This window comes from Seriola lalandi, unplaced genomic scaffold, assembly GCF_002814215.2.
Source record: "Seriola lalandi dorsalis isolate HSWRI2012SDOR001 ecotype SW California unplaced genomic scaffold, Sedor1 jcf7180002054874, whole genome shotgun sequence".
Lineage (NCBI taxonomy): Eukaryota > Metazoa > Chordata > Actinopteri > Carangiformes > Carangidae > Seriola > Seriola lalandi.
In genome coordinates, this window is record NW_019525427.1 from 355,739 (window position 1) to 369,884 (window position 14,146).

The 14,146-nt window shown below is 47.2% G+C and overlaps 1 protein-coding gene and 1 non-coding gene across 9 annotated transcripts in view; both read left to right on the top strand.

Moving 5' to 3' along the window:
* The window catches only part of eif4g1b (eukaryotic translation initiation factor 4 gamma, 1b), a 35,340-nt gene extending 21,203 nt beyond the window's left edge, over window positions 1-14,137 (top strand). For 6 of the 8 annotated variants that reach the window (XM_023428384.2, XM_087179854.1, XM_087179855.1 and 3 more), the window contains 24 exons: window positions 1,569-1,661; window positions 2,097-2,187; window positions 3,403-4,443; window positions 4,570-4,658; window positions 4,846-5,044; window positions 5,652-5,785; window positions 6,015-6,140; window positions 6,232-6,651; window positions 7,754-7,900; window positions 8,124-8,360; window positions 8,449-8,553; window positions 10,158-10,448; window positions 10,579-10,690; window positions 10,787-10,892; window positions 11,015-11,274; window positions 11,430-11,557; window positions 11,739-11,911; window positions 12,268-12,393; window positions 12,506-12,587; window positions 12,829-12,927; window positions 13,158-13,292; window positions 13,427-13,508; window positions 13,650-13,790; window positions 13,931-14,137. In XM_023428384.2, the coding sequence (XP_023284152.1) occupies window positions 1,569-1,661; window positions 2,097-2,187; window positions 3,403-4,443; window positions 4,570-4,658; window positions 4,846-5,044; window positions 5,652-5,785; window positions 6,015-6,140; window positions 6,232-6,651; window positions 7,754-7,900; window positions 8,124-8,360; window positions 8,449-8,553; window positions 10,158-10,448; window positions 10,579-10,690; window positions 10,787-10,892; window positions 11,015-11,274; window positions 11,430-11,557; window positions 11,739-11,911; window positions 12,268-12,393; window positions 12,506-12,587; window positions 12,829-12,927; window positions 13,158-13,292; window positions 13,427-13,508; window positions 13,650-13,790; window positions 13,931-14,112 (4,599 nt within the window). In that variant the 3' untranslated portion in view covers window positions 14,113-14,137. Of the gene's footprint in view, window positions 1-157; window positions 682-1,568; window positions 1,662-2,096; window positions 2,188-3,402; window positions 4,444-4,569; window positions 4,659-4,845; window positions 5,045-5,651; window positions 5,786-6,014; window positions 6,141-6,231; window positions 6,652-7,753; window positions 7,901-8,123; window positions 8,361-8,448; window positions 8,554-10,157; window positions 10,449-10,578; window positions 10,691-10,786; window positions 10,893-11,014; window positions 11,275-11,429; window positions 11,558-11,738; window positions 11,912-12,267; window positions 12,394-12,505; window positions 12,588-12,828; window positions 12,928-13,157; window positions 13,293-13,426; window positions 13,509-13,649; window positions 13,791-13,930 lie in introns of those variants that run through there. The other 2 variants (XM_087179859.1, XM_087179860.1) reach the window with 2 other exon arrangements.
* On the top strand, window positions 7,618-7,690 carry LOC111671317 (small nucleolar RNA SNORD66). Its single transcript, XR_002761922.1, has one exon. It is a non-coding gene; the product is annotated as a small nucleolar RNA SNORD66 (small nucleolar RNA).
* Window positions 14,138-14,146: the final 9 nt, after the last annotated feature.

Genomic DNA, 14,146 nt, shown 5'->3' on the forward strand with positions numbered 1-14,146 from the left:
AAGGGCTAACCAACCAGCCTTCCTCTGCTGCTGTGGCACCCCCCTCCTCCTCCTCCTCCTCCTCCTCCTCCGCTGGTTTCCTTTGCTCTCAGAAGGGGTGAGCCTGAAAAAAAAAAATCTGAGGAGAAACCTGAGTGTACAGGATGACAGAGCAGAGAAAGAGAATGAGGAAAAGGGGGAGTTTCTTGTGCTAGCTGCAGCTCATTTGATAACGGTAAATTTTTTTTTTTCCACTTGGAAACCCTCCCATTACCCCCTACCCTGCCCCTCCTTCACACTCCGGCCCCTTTAACTGTCTGTTAGTCTCTGTGGGCGGGGGTGCGCATTCCAATACCATAGCTTTACAAGGCCAGTCGCTTTATCCTTTTTTTTTTCCCCCTCCCTGTTCTGTTCAGCGTATGAGAAAGGGAGGGAGTGAGTCAAGTTGCTAGCTAGCTTACTGACAGCCAGGCCCAGCTCCTGTCCCGTTCTGCTGGCGTGTAGCTCACCCTGGATGTGTGTGAGTTGATCTGAGGTAAAAACTACGCTGGCTGCATTCACCCGCCATCCTGCTTTGCGGGGGTTTAAAGTCCAGCCCCAAGCCCTGCTGGGACAGCTACTCCAGCCCCAGGATGAGAGAGGCCTGCTAGGGTTGGTAATGCTCCGGGAGAGGAGTTGCTGACAGAGTTATCCCAGGTAAAGGTCAGTAGCCACGAGCAAATATTGTTGTTCTTAAAGTCAAAAGTAGACCGGAGAGCGTTGTGTTGTACAAGCTCACCGTTAACTTTGTGCACTTAAAATCCTGGGTCCAGTGACTGTGCGTCACTTTCTAGCTTTCTGGCTCATACCAGTTTCATGACAGCTCCAACTTCCAAAAGTAAGTATGTAGAGTGTGAGTGAGAGGAAAAAGAGTCCTGACCAGGAAACACGTGTTTGCAATGTATGGGCACTCCTTATGAGCGAGTGATCTGATTTTCACTCATTTTTTTTCTCTCTTTCTCTGCCTGACTGCTGTGTGTGTGTGAGTGTGTGTGTGTGAGTGTGTGTGTGCGTGCGTGTGTGTGAGTGTGTACACAGGAAAAACTGCCTGATTGTGCTTTGCCTTCATGAGAGTCAGGCATTTTCACAACAGCTTGAACTAGCAGTGGAATTCGTTTGACCATTTGGCTCAAAAGTCGGTTTAACTCGATTCTCGCTCAGTCAGACGGCTTTGCTGGTGACTAAGAGGTTGAAGCACGCTCAGTTGTGCAGCAGAGGAATTTGCACGGCGGTTAGTGTTTGGATTTGGTGTACCTCAGTATTCAGAATGCAAGAAATGTAGCTTTCATTGAATGAGAGGCAGCGAGCGAGAGGGAGGACACAGAAAGGGCTGGGCGTTGCATCATGGGAAGGCAACTTATTTAACATGTTACTCCTCCTTTTTTTTTTCTTTTTTCACTCCTCCACTTGAAGTAGAGAAACAGCCAGTTTTATTGCATTACTTAAGTGATTCTCCTACCTTTTCTAGTTTTATTACTTCTCCACGTTCCTTCCTGTCATTTCTGGTTTTACCTCCCTGACAGCTGATCTCCTCCCTCTCTCTTCCACAGATCAGAATAAGAGACCCTAACCAAGGAGGGCGAGACATTACAGAGGAGATTATGTCAGGGGGCCGAAGTGGCTCTACCCCAACCCCACCACAGGTGAGCTACAAAACCGTGGCACCCCAACCAAACACAGTTAACACAGCGTCTGTTGCAGCAGTTAATTTAAGTTAAATAAGTTAAGTGACAACACAGAAATATCAGATCCGTGCAGCTGGAGTCGGGATCCGTGGTTTACCAACACTTATTGATTCAATTTACGACACAATGACGGTGTAGTTCACCAAGGTGTCTTCTATAATTGTCAGCATCAAAACCGTCTCTTATACTTTCTTCAGTTTAAATGTCAGATTAGACCTTGATGGCACTTCTAAAACAACATGGGAAATACTACAGATTCTCAACTCTCGTACACGTGTTACTATTACAAGACTTTTTCTTTTTTTTCCCCCCTCTCGTCAAGTGGAAAAAGTTGTGTTGTCCTCCCCACAAAGGTCATACCTTATGATTTGGTGTGTGTATGTCTCCCAACAGACAGCCATATCTGGATCAGAAAGTACAGCAGTGGCGCAGGCCAACGGTGAGAGCGTCACAGCTGCCGCTACACCAGCACTGGTCAGACCAGGTGAGTGCCACATGCACAGAACCTCAAACATATGCACACAAAGATATAAGTACGATCTCTTTTTCATATTGTTCATATTTTACTTCAGCTGCTAATTCTGCTTATGACACAGAGACAATGTTTTATTTAGCCTTTTTGTTTTATTGGTATATCGTTCAGGGATCTTGTTTTTGCAGCAGTAGGTTTTTTTTTTTGTGCTGAACAGTTACTGTAAGATTTATACAGAATAAAACATGTTCTTACTTATTTCCATTTTCGAAAAACTGCCGTTATCTTTTATTTAGCCTTTTAAGATTTGAAATCCTCAAAGCATGTAATCCTACTGCTTGGAAATGACACTTAAATGTTCCCAGTTAATCACTTCCTTTTTAGATTGATTTACTGTTAAGTGCGAGTTTTTACGGACGAATGGACATTTAAGCTGAGAGAGAGAGAGAGAGAGAGAGAGAGAGAGAGTGACGGGTTGACCCTGTTACTATGTTTGACCTCATGATTCATGGATGAGCTTACTCACAGTGACTGGTTAATAGAGGATTGAACCTAATTAAAATAAATGAGTCGACATTTTGTGAGCTGGTAGGGACCCGTGAGTTGAACCGTGACAGTATCAAGTATATTGTGGCTTCCATTGTGGCAAGTGTGCGGACGGACGTTTGGTTGATCGTGCTCTTCTGATCCGTAGGATGTGGCGATCTAGAGAACATATATATTTTTGGGTAGCATTTAGATTTTTAAAGGAGCTAGTCATGCCAGAAAAGAACCGGTTTGTACGTGTTGTCGTGCAGATAGTGTTGAGGAGCTGTTCTGAAAGAAGACGGGGTGGAAAGTCGTCGTGATCATTGTTTAAATGTGGAGATAAATAGTTGTTTAAAGAATGTAAAAACAGAGAGAGCTAGAGAGACAAGTTCAAACGCTTGCTTACCTTTTCACCTCCACAGTTTTCCGATTTAGAGAAATCATCAAATGCAGCCACTCAATCTGACACTGGAAGGATATAAGGGGAGGGGGGGTGAAGCCTTTAAAGCCTTTCTCCTGAGTCAGCCTGTTTGAAACTACAATACTCTCTTTTTTGTGAATGCGATCCATGTCCATGGTTCATATAAAGGTAGAATATTAAAACCTGAATGGACTCATGAAGTGGATTGAGCAGTTAGTATGTGCAACATTTTGTCGGCAGTCTTAATAACGTGTCTTGTCTGACTTTTGAACCTTCAGATGACAGAGGTAAACCCACGCCTCCTCCTCTGTCAAAGACCCCTGAACTTTCTAAGGGTGACCCCACCCCTGCAGAGGCTACATCCTCTGACACGAACACTAAGCCCCCTGCGCCCCCTCCACTATCAGAAGCAGAGGACGCCCCTCTCAACACTACTTCCACCCTTGCACCCAGCGCCCCTGTTGCAGATGTGATGGACGCTCCCCCGCCTCCAAGGGAACGCACTCCATCCCCTCAATCAGCGCCTGAGGTGCCGGCCTACCCTGCGCCCCTCCCCGACCCCGCCCCCACCTTGACTGCACAGGACAAAACAGACAAGAAGGCTGCAGAAGAGCAGGAGGAGGAGGTGGAGAAAGAGGTGGAGACTAAAGCAGAAGAGGCAGCTGCCTCTCTGGACACACCTCTTGCCCCTCCCTCCACCACTAACGGTGTAGCAGCGGCCGAGCCTGAGCAGCTGTCGGTCATGACGCCACCTAGTCACCTGGAGGCTCCTCCGGAGTCTCCCATTGCTCAGCCCGAGGAGCTCCGCCTTCCCAACGGCTTGCCGCTGCCTGCTCCTCAAGACCCCGAGGCCCCCGCCGTCGGCACATCCGAGCACGACGACAGCCCCATCGCTGAGCCCGATGTCAGCCAGCAGCCCGTCACACAGACCTCCACAGATATCAGTCAGGCGGCACCTGCACCGGTTGTCCAAGCCAAACCTGCACCTGTTGACCAGGCCGCACCTGCAGCCGCACCTGCACCCGCACCTGCACCCGCACCCGCTGTCCAGGAGGTTCCTGCCGAGCCGGTCGTCCAGGCAGCAGCGGCGGCCCAGGCTGAGGTAGAAGACGCGGCTCCTCAGGTCGCCCTGGATGTCAAGGAAGATACCCCAGTGCCCCAGTCCACTGCCAAGGAGGAGACGCCATCTCCTGCAGAGACGGTTTCCATAGCCGACAGCGCCCCAGAAACAGTGCCCACTCCTCCCCCTCCCACAGCAGAGGAGAGGGAGGACGTCCCTCCTCCCCAGACGGTTACCCCTGTAGAAACTACTATGCAAGGTCAGTCACTAACCTCTATTTGTGTATTTGATTTCTGTTTTCCTGAATCACATATGATAGTCCTGAATCTTCCAGTGATGCTTTTCGCTGATCTGAGTGTGACGGCGTTTGTCCTCCTTCCTGTAGCTGCTGTGTCTGTGCCAAAGAAAAAGAGGAAGATGAAGGATCTGAACAAAAAGGAGGCAGTGGGAGACCTCTTGGATGCCTTTAAAGAGGTGTGTGTGTGTGCAGTAATGCATTTATTCATTCATTTCCTTGTGCTGCCAGTTTTAATGAGTCTGCAGTTCTTCCATAACCTGAATTAATCCTTAACTCTGAGTATAATCCAAATCAACCCTCAAATGTAGCCTCCCAGGGTTAATCTATTTGATTGTCCTAATCCTGCTTCCATCTCTGACCCAGGAGCAGGTAGTGACCCCACCGGAGCCCGAGCCCGCCCCTGCCCCAGCGCCAGAGCCCCAGCCCCCTGCTGCCTCCTCTCCTGCCCCGGAGGAGGCGGACCTGACCTGGGAGGACAAGGAGGACAAGCTGGATGCTGAGAACATTCAGCCAGATGCTCCCAAGTCGACCGCCACTGACAAGAAGTACCAGTACAAAGAAGGTAGGTCTTTGAACCTTGATGCCTTTCAGTGGCTTACGCTGACAATTCAGTTTGAACAATTATCTTATCTACGTTCGTGACTTATCTGTGTGTCAGTTGACTTAGTTTGTTTGCCCCACTGACAACACGGGAGGGGCATTTTACGTTATTGCACTTCTGCTGATATGAGGGTTCAGTGGAAAACGATAGTTATGTGATGGAAACTTAAACCTGCTCAGGTGAATGGTGAGTCATGATACTTACAGCTTTTACTTTAGTATAACTGCCAAAAACACAAAATGGTACATCTGCATTTACAGTCAAAGTGTAAGTTATGAAATACTTTAATGTATCCACACAGTCTTGTTCTTTCTTTTGTTAATTCATTCATTTGCTACTCTATCTGCCACCTTGTGGACATTTTGGGGGATGACGTTATCTACAGTCAACACTGACCTCAGATCATTTACTGTCCTCCACTCTGCTGCTTGGCTTTATATGGTCCTTGTTTCATTCTGAGTTTCTACTGAGGGAGGGGGGAAAAAAAACAACGTGAAAGTTGAGTTCCCAAAAATGTCTTCCATGAAAGAACATCCTGGTTATTTTCTGTTTGATGTTCTTGTTTCAGAACAATGGAAACCAATTAACCCAGAAGAGAAGAAGAAGTACGACAGGGAGTTCCTTCTGGGCTTCCAGTTCATCTCAGCCAGCATGAACAAGCCTGAGGGTCTGCCAGCCATCAGTGATGTCGTCCTAGACAAGGTGCAACCACTCACACTTTCCTTCACAAGTTTTGTCTCGTGCAAATAATTTCATTTCATTTCATTTTCCTTGCTTTTCATTTTATTTATGCTCGGTTTTTGAACATGATAGAAACATTGAGATGTGATTGACATAGAAAGACGTAACGGCAACATCACATCTTAGCAAATATTTGAAGTTGGTTCCACCTTGTTTCACTTAAATTGATCTATTTGTTTTGTCTGTCCAGGCGAATAAGACTCCTCTGCGTCAGCTTGACCCCAGCCGTCTACCAGGAATGAACTGTGGTCCCGACTTCACGCCCTCCTTCGCCAACCTTGGCCGGCCTGGCATGGGAGGAGGAAGCAGAGGACCAGTAAGTCAACATTTTGTTAATGTGATCCAGGAGATCTGCACTTGAAGATCACAGACTAGAAACTAAATAACGTCTCCGTCTCTTCCTCCAGCCTCCAGGTATGGGAATGGGAGTCGGCGGTCCACGGCGTTCGCAGCAGATCCAGAGGAAAGAGCCGAGGAAAATCATCACCAGCATGTCACTCAATGACGACGTGCAGCTGAACAAGGCGGAGAAGGCTTGGAAGCCTTCGGTGAAGAAATCAGTTCGCAGCCGTGGAGCTGAGGAGCCGCCGCCGCAGGAGATCGACGACTCTGAGCATGGCAAGACCCAGGACCTGTTCAAACGGGTCCGCAGCATCCTCAACAAACTGACCCCTCAAAAGTTCCAACAGCTAATGAAACAGGTGACGGAACTGACCATTGACACTGAGGAGAGGTTGAAAGGAGTCATAGATCTCACCTTCGAAAAGGCCATCTCCGAGCCAGACTTTTCGGTGGCCTATGCCAACATGTGCCGCTGCCTTATGGGGGTAAGTGGTGCCCACTCGCCGTATCCAAATATGTGTCGAATAAGCTTCAGTGTTTACTGTAGGACTTTGGTGGTTTATGTGTTTACTACAGTTGTGCACAGAGAGCAAAGCTGTCTCGCTTTGATACGGCGTGTTAAATGATAAACTGTGTAAATTTTGTTTCTCACATAAAAGGCATAAATCCTGCATGATGATGTTTTAAACCTCAGAGAACACAGACTAAACTAAACGCACACAAGCCAAGCATTGTTTGGTTTTGTTCTTTTTATTTTTGCTTTTAAAATGTATTTATTTATTTTGTATTGTTGAAAATATAATTGTCAACATGGGGCTAGAATATAGAGTATTAGTCATTCTCTTTCAGTAAATCCTATGTCTGACAATAAAAACCAAAACCAAAAGACAACATCATCACCTCAAATTAAAGACTGGATTGATCAGTCTGCTTCCTGTCATATCGCTGTGAGGCTGATGGGTAATCAGCATTGGAGCGCTGCGTCTTATCACCCCCGGGACCCGTTACCATAGGCTAATAAAAGCTGCGTAATTGATAAGGAAATAGATTGATTGCCCCGCTGCGTATAGACCTATTACGGATATGCTGCCAGGAAACGACAGCGACAAGCTGCTGAAAAGGAACACAGCGGCCATTAGATGCCAATTAAAAATCTTCAAAATGAAGCCTGTGAATGTTTTTAACGCAGCTAGATGTTGACCAGAAACATTTGAAATGGGGGGAAAATGGCTCGAGGAAGGAACATAAAGTGGAAGTGTTTCTGTGATTCACAAATATTTAGGAAGAAATAACTCCTGGGCAATGACTTGACGGGCCGAAATGTAGGAAAAACATGATTCCCGTGGCTGGTGTTGGGTTTTTTTGCCTCCACACTGTGGGCAGCAAACAGAACCGTTCTCTGGCAGCGGTGTTTATCATGGCAGTCTTAGTTTACACATACCTCTGCCGGGCTCCAGCGACGACCTGAAATAAGTGCCACGTGTCTGGGCCACTGATCCAAGTGATGGGATTGAGGAACTGCACTACATTAACCCCTGTCTTTTCCTTTTCTTTAATGCTAATCTCCATTTTCTTTTCCTTTTGCAGCTTAAAGTCCAAACCACAGATAAGCCGGGAGTCACTGTGAATTTCCGCAAGCTGCTGCTCAATCGATGCCAGAAGGAGTTCGAAAAGGACAAAGACGACGACGAAAACTTCGAGAAGAAGCAGAAGGAGCTGGAAGCTGCACCAGGGGTATAGTAATGCCTTATGAAACGTGGGTTGGGTTTCTCATTTAGGCACGAAGGAAGTCGTGTCGATAGTTAAACTTGGGTTTGTGATGGGGGAGTATTCAAAAGCAACTACAACATCAGATTTATATTCCAAACTGTGAAGTTTTGTGTTAAATATCTGAAAAAGTTTCAGAGGTGTAAAGCTAACCCTCCCTCCTCTGCAATTCCTACATCTTTCCGTGTAGGAGGAGGAGAAGCAGCGGCTCGTTGAGGAACTAGAAGATGCTAAAGACAAGGCCAGGAGGCGCTCGCTGGGTAACATCAAGTTCATCGGTGAGCTGTTCAAGCTTAAAATGCTCACAGAGGTCATCATGCATGACTGCATTGTAAAGCTGCTCAAAAACCACGACGAGGAGTCCCTGGAGTGCCTGTGTAGACTGTTGTCCACCATTGGCAAGGACCTAGACTTTGAGAAGGCCAAGGTACGATACACGCACGGTTATAGAGGAAAATACGCATATATGTAACACAGAAACTCAAGACTTATAAAACTGTTGTGGTTGTCCTCAGCCTCGTATGGACCAGTACTTCAATCAGATGGAGAAAATAATAAAGGAGAGGAAGACCACCTCTAGGATCCGCTTCATGCTGCAGGATGTGCTGGACCTGCGACGGGTGAGTTCGCAGACGCAGCACAAACACAAACACAAACACAAACAAACGATAGCGATGGGTACTGAAACCTGGTATTAAACTACATTTTATTAAAGACCGGAGTATCAATAAGCTCCGGCGTTATCGGCTCTGCTCTTGGTACTAAATTTAAGAAAATAGATTTCCTGTTTGTTATTGCAACATAAAAGTTCTGTCACGCTGTTAATTGAGCACATATGAGAAAATAAGCAATGTTTATTCTGTTCTTAATTTGATTTTTGTTTTTTTTCTCTGTTACAAGATAACAAAAAGAAAAGATAAGAGGACCCTTAAAGTACCTGATCGATAAAAGCAGTAGTACCTTTAAAATCGATACCCATCTCTATAGACAACTAAAGGAAAGTGAGCAGATCCAAGCAGACCACGAGTCACACATTCAATATTAAAATAATTCACTAAAATGAATAACTAATTAATTAACTCCATATGAACCAGTAGCAGCAAAATGTGACAGTGAACGCACCAGTTGAACAACTGGGCGTTGCACCATATTATTTGGAAATATGACTAAATGTCACAGTGTGCCGATCCTGTTTCGATCATTTCTTTTTTTTTTTTTCTTTTTTTTTTTTATTGCATTGGCATGTTGAGTACAGTATCTGTCATATCTTGTTGGGCTTGTTCATGTTTTGTTTTTTTTGTCCAAGAATAAATGTGTGTTATAGTTCCTGTTTTTGTGAGTGCGACGGCTGAATTTGAAGACCCATCTTTTCCCTTCATTTATTACCTTTTCCTCTTGTTTTGGTTGTATTTTTTCGGATGTGATGTAGTTTGAGACGGTGCATGTTGCTGCTCACAGCCCCCAGAGACGTCCACACTGGTCCTTTAGCCCTGGCCTGTGTGAGTCTCGTAAAAGGGCTAAGAAAAGAATCGCCTTCCTCAGCTCTTTAATGCAGGGCAGCCCCCGAACACAAAGCTGCCCTGTGCCAACTTGTAGTTACATGTTAATCAGCCGACATTTGGCTGCATTAACACCAGTTCATTTAATAGAACATGTAGTGCTGTCATTTGTTTGTGTCTCGGGGTCATTTCCAGTACATTTTTGTTTTACTTCCTCTGTCTTATTTCAGTTCTTTCCTGTAAAGCCAGTTGAGTCGAGTTGTGTCGAAGCTTTATTTCTCTGAAGGAATGCTGCAGTCCTGTCGTTAGGCTCCCGGTCCCACCCACACAGTGTTACAAAACCTCAAAACCTGCTGTCTTCAGGGTTTTTTACAAGCCAAAATCAGCTGCTCCCAGTCAGCACATTGGCCCAATTTAACTGTGAAACACACTGTATCCTTTGTTATTTCCTTTTTAGGCACAAGCTGAAGAGAAACGTTAAGGATGTCAGTCTCTTGATCCCTTTGAATTGTTGTCTCTCTCGTGACCACCACAGTAATGACAGGTGGACAGTGTTGTCATTTTTAAAGAGACAAATGATCCAAGATGCTTTTGTCTCAGTCAGAATAAGAAATACTTACAGTTAAAGTTCTTTATTAATTATACGGACAAAAAATAACAGTAATATTTTAAGTTATTTACATGTTTATTCCAACCCTCCATCTCTCTCCCCTCCCTCATCCCAGAACAACTGGGTGCCCCGGCGAGGCGACCAGGGTCCCAAGACCATCGACCAGATCCACAAAGATGCCGAGCTGGAGGAGCACAGGGAGCAGATGAAGGTGCAGCAGGCGCTCATCTCCAAGAAGGAGTTGGGCGGAGGCCCAGGTGGCAGGATGGGCGGAGGAGGTCCCGGGGGACGCGGCGGCCCTCACAACCCAGGCCGCGGTGCTCCTCCCCAGGACGAGGGCTGGAACACCGTGCCCATCTCCAAGAACCGACCTATTGACACCTCTCGCCTTAGTAAAATCACTAAGGTAGGAGGAGAGGGACATTTCCACATGACGAATCACCTGAGATGGGAAATCTGTTAAAACATCTGTTAGATGCCATCGTTGTTATTTCCTGCAGGTAGCTTGTTTTTAACCACCAGTCTCCTCTTTCTAGACTCCTGTTCTTGACTTCAACAATCAGTTGCTTGCCCCTGGAGGTAAAGGCACATGGGGCAGCTGGGGAAAGGGCAGCAGCGGTGGCACCAGTGCCAAACCTGCAGATTCTGGTAGGTTTCCCCCAGACTGACGCGGTTACACATCATCTAGTCGGACACTTCAGAGCTGAAACTCAACATGTGCTCTGTGTGTGTTTCCATCCCCAGGCTCGGAGTCAGGCAGCCGTCCAACCACCAGCACTCTGAACAGGTTCTCAGCCCTGCAGCAGCCTTCGTCCTCCTCGCTGGACTCAGACAGACGAGTTCCTCAGAGGTGAGCAACAGCGACACGCAACAGGAAGCCTTTCCACTTGACGGAGCAGAGATGCCATTAAAAATGTTCCCTGTGGTGTTTGTATTATAATGAGACTTTCCTCTCCCTCCGTCCTTCCGCAGAAACAGCTCCAGTCGAGAGCGCGGCGACCGCTTCGATCGCGGCGGTGGTGGCGGCGATCGCTTCGACCGACGGGACGACCGCAGGGACGACCGCGATCGCAACCGGCTGCAGGTCACCAAGCGCAGCTTCAGCCGGGAGAACGAGGAGCGGAGCCGCGAGAGAGAGCAGCGCGGGTCGGCCGATCCCGTCCGCCGCGTGGCGAGCATGACGGACGACAGAGACCGAGGCAGCAGAGAGAGAGCCAGGAGCAAAGAGAATGGTAGGTGGCGTGACGCAGCGGCAGTGTGGATTTAAATGGGATTTTTAAAACTTGAAATTGAAAATCTTTCTGGGCAAGAACATTTCATACATTCTTATTATACTTAATAATATATATGTGTGTGTGTGTGTGTGTGTGTGTGTGTGTGTGAGCAGTGAAGCGGGAGACAACTGCCACCCCTCCACCTCCCCAGACCCCCACCAAGCCTGCCTTGACTGAGGAAGAGCTGGAGAAGAAGTCCACGGCCATCATCGAGGAGTACCTGCATATCAACGACATGAAGGTACGAAGCCGTGACACTCTCTTGCCTCGGCGCATTTCCTGTGTCGGCTTCACAATAAAAGTCGGCCTGTGGTTTGTCGGTTGAAGCGGCAGCAACAAACGGAGAAGCATCTATCAATAAAATACTATTACAATCATCTCATCGCTCACCGCTGTCTGCGTGTCCCTCTCTGTCCCAACAGGAGGCGCTGCAGTGCGTGCAGGAGATGAACAGCACTCAGCTGCTCTTCGTGTTCGTGCGAAACGGTCTGGAGTCGACGCTGGAGCGCAGCACCATCGCCAGGGAGCACATGGGCGTGCTGCTGCACCAGCTCCTGAAGACCGGCACCCTCCCCACACAGCAGTACTACAAAGGGTAAGTACGGAGCTCATAAGGATGAAGCCGAGGGCAGATTAATATTGGACCAAATTCTTCTGTCAGATACATAATTTCAGAGCTTGAAGTGTGAGCTGATAAAATGTTGACAACAGGATTTAAAATGACGAGAAGCCCACGGGGGAAAATGCTGGATTTAGCTTTTAAATTTGTCTCTTGAGACGTAATAAATGTAAAGCAGCTGCAGAAACTGAGAAATGTCCATATGTTTGTGTCGGTGTGGTGCCATTTTGTTTTTTCCTCCATCTGTTTTGTAACTTAACTTTATTTTTTTTATTTATTTATTTATTTTTATTCTTGAATCCTTGAATAAACTTTGCACCGTGTGTCTTCAGGCTTCAGGAAATCCTGGAGGTGGCTGAAGACATGGCAATAGACATCCCCCACATGTGGCTGTACCTGGCAGAGCTGATCACTCCCATGCTCCACGAGGGAGGAATCCCCATGGGAGAGCTTTTCAGGTCAGTGCCTGGAACCCCCTTCAGCCATGAGTTTGTCAGAGAGAGAAATCCGTCAGGTGGGAGTGAGTTTTTGGCTGCATTCAATTTATTTGTTCATTTGTTTGGTCTCCAGGGAGATTTCAAAGCCTCTGATCCCTCTGGGGAAAGCCGGAGTCCTGCTGGTCCACATCCTCACTTTACTCTGCAAAGGAATGGTGAGAAGTGTCATAACTTTATCTATTTTATATCAAGACTTTCTTCTGACTGCTAAAGGCTTTAAACTCCCAGTAGCTAACGCTTAAAGCTAATCACTGTTTCTTAATTCAACCATTCTCGTTCGTAAGCACCAAAAGGAATCAGTTCATGTGGCAGAGATGAATGCTAGTCTTAATGTAATGAGTGAGTGTCCATCAGTCTACAACTCTGTGTGTGTGTGTGTGTGTCTCGCTCCATCAGAGCCATAAGAAGGCGGGCACAATGTGGAGGGAGGCAGGCCTGCAGTGGAAAGACTTCCTGCCTGAGGATGAAGATGTCAACAAATTTGTGACAGAAAAGGTGAGAGGTCACCCGCTGGGTTTATCATCAACTGAAAGATGGGGCTCAAGAATTCCCGTTAAGCAACAGTGGATTGTAGTCTGACCTTTGAGTTGTGTTTTCTCGGTCACGTAAAAGTGGAATCTTGAGTTTTTATTCCGTGTGCTGAATAAGAGCTTGAGTGAATCGAGGGGACTAGAGGTAGATGTTGAACAGGTAATCACGATGCCTCTCTCTCTCTCTCTCTGTAGAATGTGGAGTTCACGCTCGGCGACGAGTCAGAGAAGAGCAAGAAGAAGGAGCTGAGCTCTGCAGAGCTGAGCAAACAGCTGGACAGACTGATCCAGGAAAAGGCCGACAACCAGAGGATCTTTGACTGGATCGAGGTTCGTATTCCTGCCTCCGTCTCATCCACTTCCTCAGCCTGTTAAAGCTTCATGCTCCGGTATTCCAGTATGTGAAGACTGAAGCTGATCAAATCACCTCCAGCTGTGTTAACAGATGTTTCTCTTGTGCGTAGGCGAACCTGGACGAGCAGCAGACGTCCTCCAACATGTTTGTCAGAGCTCTGATGACCTGCATCTGCCAGTCAGCAGTCATCTGTGAGTCCACCTGCTCTCTTCACATTCATCAGTCAGTAGTTAGTCGTAGATATTGTCCAGTTTTAACATGTCGAGTCCAACTCGCTGACTGTACCCTCAGAGTCCCGGTAAGTGAAGTTTTCCTAACGTTTACCTGTGCAGGTGAGAACCCCTACAAGGTGGACGGGGAGCAGATCAAGCAGAGAGCCAAGCTGCTGCAGAAATACCTGAAGGATGAGCAGAAGGAGCTGCAGGCCCTCTACGCCCTGCAGGCCCTCATGGTGCAGATGGAGCAACCTGCCAGTGAGTGGCTCATCAAGCTCATTTTATTTTGTTATCACTTCCAGACGCCCCCTAAATATCAGAAATAACAAATTCTGATGTTTTGAATTTTCATTTAAATTGTTATGAAATCTTTTTCCTGTCTCTCCTCCCTGCGTCAGATCTGCTGCGGATGTTCTTTGACACTCTTTACGACGAGGACGTGATCAAAGAGGAGGCCTTCTACAAGTGGGAGTCTAGCAAAGACCCCGCCGAGCAGCAGGGCAAGGGCGTGGCCCTCAAGTCCGTCACTGCCTTCTTTACCTGGCTCCGCGAGGCCGAGGACGAGTCCGACAACAGCTAGGCCCCACCACCACCACCACCACCACCCCCCCTCA